The 5,245-nt window shown below is 47.4% G+C and overlaps 1 protein-coding gene across 4 annotated transcripts in view; it reads left to right on the forward strand.

The window, feature by feature from the left end:
- Positions 1-3,288, forward strand: part of SUGP2 (SURP and G-patch domain containing 2) — a 14,040-nt gene extending 10,752 nt beyond the window's left edge. For 3 of the 4 annotated variants that reach the window (XM_027704467.1, XM_027704469.1, XM_027704470.1), the window contains 2 exons: positions 175-295; positions 3,040-3,288. In XM_027704467.1, the coding sequence (XP_027560268.1) occupies positions 175-295 (121 nt within the window). In that variant the 3' untranslated portion in view covers positions 3,040-3,288. Of the gene's footprint in view, positions 1-174; positions 296-478; positions 622-3,039 lie in introns of those variants that run through there. The other variant, XM_027704468.1, reaches the window with a different exon arrangement.
- Positions 3,289-5,245: the final 1,957 nt, after the last annotated feature.

Below are 5,245 nucleotides of genomic sequence, written 5' to 3' on the forward strand. Positions count from 1 at the left end.
TTGAATTATGACTTTCCTGTTGAATTATGACTTTCCTGTTGAATTATGACTCTCCCCTTGAATTATGACTCTCCCCTTGAGTTGTGTCTGGGTTGGAAGCTGTTGTGTTTCTCTTTTTTCTTCTGCACGTTGTCCCGGGCTCAGAGTGTTCTAACTCTCCATTTTGCTCCCTAGGGGTGCTACCTCTGCAGGGGAGGGCTTGGGTGTTGCAGGGGAAGAAAATAAAGAAGATGCATTTGATGTTTTCCGTCAGAGAATGATACAAATGTACAGGCAGAAAAGAGCAAGTAAATAGGTACGTGCCACGGCCACTGCCAACATTCACTCCCAGGGCTGGTTAAACCTTCCCTTGCCAAGAAATCAGTTTCTTTGAAAGTTTCCATGAGTGTTAGCTGTGCTTTTGAACATTTCATGAGAGTCCAGAGCTCCAGTGAAGTGCTTTGAACTGCTGAATTACCCCCAAAATCTTGCTTTCTAGGTTTGACATAAAGAGACTGACCGGCTCTAAAGTGCCCGGAAAATGCAAAGCTGCTGTGGGAAAGATCTTCAGCAGAGTATGAAGAGCACTCTGGTCTCTAAGTAGTGGACTCGAATGCTAATGTGTTAAAATATCCTCCAAGATTCCAGTTAGTCTTGTGTTGTGCAAGCTGAACAGCTTGGGTGTCACCTTCTGAGGAAGAAACAGCTGGTTTGGGCTCAGAAGTGCCTGTTTTTACCTCTCTCTCTCTCTCTCTCTCTTCCTCTCTCTCTGGCCAAGTTTGCCTGTTTTGTGATGAGATTCCTCACCAAAAAAAAAATGGAATAAGTGATGTGAGAACCATGACGGGCCTGGTTTGGTTCTGGCCCTTTCTGAAAGCAAGAACCTTCTCAAATTCAGATCTTTTGCGAGGCAGTTCAGATTTTGTGACCCTGCATTTTGTTGAGGGGTCCAATCTTCCAACCCACTTCTGCACAAAGCAGTTTCCTCTCCTCCCCTGCACCAGTTTTTCAGAAGAGTCTCCCCCTGTGTGTTTATTTTGGGGTGGGAGTCCAGGCTTTGAGTGCAGGGTGAGCAGCTGAGTCCATCCCAGTCTGACACCACCAAACCCTTCCTGGAAAAGCTCAGCTGGGAAGGTTTTTCCTTGCAGTGAACGAGCTGTGCAGTTCTAAGTGTGCTTTTTGTTTGGACACAAATTTGCAGCTCTGCCCCAAGAGAAATCCTTGAATCATTTCTTTTCCTTCTCCAAGGAATTTTAAGTCCTGGGGGGGGTGCAGGTTCATGTGCCTGCAGAAAACACTGAAGAAAACACTTGGAAGTGGATCATCAGTTTTATAAGACCATCAGTTTAGAGAGTCATTTCTATCAAACATCTGCTTTGCAGAAGTTCTTTGATTGAAAAATCCCAAGACCTAAGACAAAAAAAACCTTGTGCTTTTAAGGGACTATTCCAGAATTTACTGAAAGACAGGACTGGATTAATGAACAAAAAGTGTCACCTGCTTGGTGAAGCAGCTCTGAAGACGTGGAACATTTAACAACTGTTACCAAAACAACCCTCCAAGGTCTGATCACTCATCTTTTCCTGACTTGCACATCACTGAGGCATTTCTGAGAGGGGCAGAGTTGAACATTTGCACTTTCTGGTGCATCCTCCATCCTGACCTGTCTCAAACCAGCCCCAGGTGTTCACTTGAGTGTTCACAGCACCCAAACCTGCTCCCACTCTTTAAAGAGCTGCTCCTGGGCTGACCAGCAGCACGTTCTGCTGTTCCCATCCTTGCAGAGCTGTCCAAAGAGCCTCATTTTGCTCTTCCTCCATCAAAAAAGTGGTTGCAGGGGAGTGTCTCCATCTCCAGTCCCCGGCAGCAAGTTTTCCTTGCCTGGTAGTTTATCAATGCAAGTTGATTTTTTGGGGTTTTTTTGTTTTTTTTTTTTCCTTTACTGACTTTGAAACCAAAAGGAACAAGATCATGGCGTGGTGCAATTTTCTGCTCGCTCACTTTTAGTTGCCTTGAAGCACAAAATCACCCAATAACACCACAGAGGAATCCACTGGTGGGTCCTTTTTCCACGAGCGTGGAGTTTTTTCCATGTGTCTTCACCTCCCACAGTGCAAGAAGCTGAAGCACAAAGGCCCTGAATACAAATAAGTTGATCTGGTGGTCAGATTTAAGGACATTTTGAGAGCCCAGACATTTCTTGGACCACAGGGTGCTTGGAAAATCCTCAATCCCAGTATTTGGCTGTTTGAGCTGTTCAACTCCCCTTTGGGTGTGTTTTTCACTGCCCCCCTCCCTTTCTTTCCTGTGTAAACCTTGAGCCTTCCAACAAGATCTCCCAGTGCCAGTCTGGCTTGGAATAACTGGAACCAGCACTGTTGGCCTCTGATTTATCCCTCAGACCCACTCCAGAGGGTTTCTCTTTCCTCTTAGCCCAGGGGTGAAGCTTCCAGTGTGTTGCTGCCCCTGATTTTTATTTCCCTGCACGATTCCAGTTCACCTCTTCTTTCCCATTCATGGATCCTTGATTCCATGTCCTGTTGTTGCCAGGCTGGAGTGAAATCCAGCTCTCAGCCCCAGCCCAGCCCTCGGAGCTGCTCTGGTTTAACCCCCCCTGGGGGTGCCTTTGCTGGGCTCCTGCTCCCCTCAGTCTGGGAGAACCCTTGGAATCCGGGCTGGGAAGTGGTGCTGCCCTTCCCTGAGAGTTCAGCTTAGAGTTTAAAGCTGCCTTGAGAGTGAAGGTGCACGTTGGGAACCTCCTGAGCTGCTGCCCTGTGGCCTGTCTTGTGCCAACCCTGGATTTGGGAGCTGGTCTCGGCTCTGGGGCCGAAATCCCAGCGTTGCTCCCACGTTGGGTTCACCCTTTGCCACTTGATCTTGTTTTTTGCCAAGAGCTGACCTCACACACTCCTCCTTTTACACGAGGAACTCCCCCCTTTTGGTTTTGGTCCTGACCTGCCTTTTGCAGGCAGCTCTGAGAAGTTGTACATGTGAAACGTTTGTGATGCAGACGCTTTGCCTTGCCGGAGGTTTTTACAAGCTTCTTTTCTGTTATTTTAGTTCCAGGCTCTCTTCCATGAAGACTGCAAGCTTCAGTGACCATTTTAACTAACTTCAGTGGTGTGTCTACTGTCTTTTGGTTGGGTTTTGCCATTAATCCCGTAGAGAATTTGCTCGTTTCTGTCCCGTGCAGATGCAGCAGTGCTAAGCCAGTGGCAATGCATTTCCCTGTAGTGTAAGTAAAAAAAACCAACCCTGTTAGCATTGTTAACCCTTTGAATAGCTGCAATAAATGTAGAACTAAACAACCTTCTGGTTTTAAATGTTTTTTTGCTTGTGAGTTTGGCCATTTGGAAGAGATATGCATCCTTTTGGCACTAACCAGTGGGGTTTGGGGTCGTGTCCTTAGCAAGTGTGAAGCAGGATTTTGGGAGTGTCTGAGGGAGGGAAGGTCCCTCTGTTCTGTGCTGCTAAATGTCTCTTAACCTCGAGAACCCACTAAATCACCTCTTAGTTCCTTTTCTCACGTGGCTTTTGGTGCATTAAATCCACCCCCACGGCGTTGCTGTCCACAGCTGGAATGCCAGAGTTTCCCTTCTATCCCAATTTCCCAGGAATCAGCTGTCTCTCTGATTTCCTTGACTTGAAAACAGCAGCAAGCTTTCTCTTTCCATACCTCTGTGGTTTTTACTGTTGCCTTTAAACCCGAATTCCTTTTTTTTTTTTAAGGCAGGAGGGGAGGGGGGAAACTGCAGTGACCTGGAATTTAACCCTCAATTCTCTCCAGGGTGGAGGGACAGTCCCTGGGCCAGGGTGTCCTGGCCCTTTTTTGGCACTGCCAGCCAGGAAAAGCTTTGAGTTCAAGCCCTGGCTACACCTTTGTCCTCCTTTGCCTTCAAAAATTTAGGATATTTAAGGACCTGGTCTAGAAGAAAGGACATTTGCTCTCGTTGGAGAGAAGTGAGGAGATCCCCATTTTGGGGGAGGTGCCCTTAAAACTACAGTCAGTAATTCAGTGTTTGGACTAATTGTGTTGGACTCATGGAGATGAGTTAATTTTTTTTTGCCTTTGGGGTGATCCAACAACATTTTTCCTATTTATTTTTTGGGTTGTTTTTTTTTTAGAACCATATTTAGTGTGAACACCCAATCTGTGCTGAGATGGGGTTTCTCCAAATCAGTGTACAGTGGTTTTTGGTTTTTTTTCTATTGATATCCCAATCTACTTGAAAGCCAGTTGTGCCCAAAGAAAGCCTGGACTCCGAAATTCAAAATATTACCCTTTTGGGTTGTTTTCTACCCTACAATTTCTAATTTTCTAATTAAAAATTAATGCCTGGAAGTCCTGCCTCACCTTTAATTGTGCATATCTCATGACTGAGTGGCCAATCACAACCAGACTGTAGATTTGAGCAATAATAAACACCTGAAAAAAAATGAGAATATGCTCAAAGAACAATAGGGGTCCTTCTGAAATATGAAGAGGTTTGGGGTTGTTTTTTTTTGTGAACCTTGTTAAGTAGGAGACTTGCTGGAAGTGCAGCAAGTGTGGAAACTGTTTGCATTGTCTGTGGGCAATAAAGTTCTGCTGTTTGAGAAATCCCTGCACGCTCCGTGTTCTCTTCAGCCTCGGGGAATCCTGGGATGGGTTGGGTTGGGAAGGAACTTGAAGATCATCCCATTCCACCCCCTCCCCTGGGCAGGGACACCTCCCACTAGCCCAGGGTGCTCCAACCTGGCCTTGGACGCTCCCAGGGATGGGGCAGCCACAGCTGCTCTGGGAAATCCATCCCAGGGCCTGCCCACCCTCCCAGGGAAGGATTCCTTCCCAATATCCCATCTATCCCATCTATCCCTGCCCTCTGGCAGTGGGAAGCTCTTCCCCCTTGTCCTGGCCCTCCAGACCCTTGTCCAAGGCCTCTCTCCATCTGTTCCTTGGGGGCTGGGACTGTTCCTTGTCACTTGGGTTTGTCCCTTGGGGACTGGGACTGTGCCGGGGGGACCAGCTGCATTCCCGGAGGTCCATGTCCATTCCCTGTATTCCCTGTCCATTCCCAGGGGTCCATGTGCATTCCCTGGGTTCCCTGTCCATTCCCAGGGGTCCATGTCCATTCCCTGGGTTCCATGAATATTCCCTGACTTCCCTGTCCATTCCCTGTGTTCCATGTCCATTCCCTGTGTTCCCTGTCCATCCCCCAGGGTCCATATCCATTCCCTGTGTTCCATATCCATTCCCTGTGTTCCCTGTCCATTCCCTATGTTCCCT

Source organism: Neopelma chrysocephalum, unplaced genomic scaffold (assembly GCF_003984885.1).
Source record: "Neopelma chrysocephalum unplaced genomic scaffold, ASM398488v2 Primary Assembly neopelma1_279, whole genome shotgun sequence".
Taxonomy (NCBI): domain Eukaryota; kingdom Metazoa; phylum Chordata; class Aves; order Passeriformes; family Pipridae; genus Neopelma; species Neopelma chrysocephalum.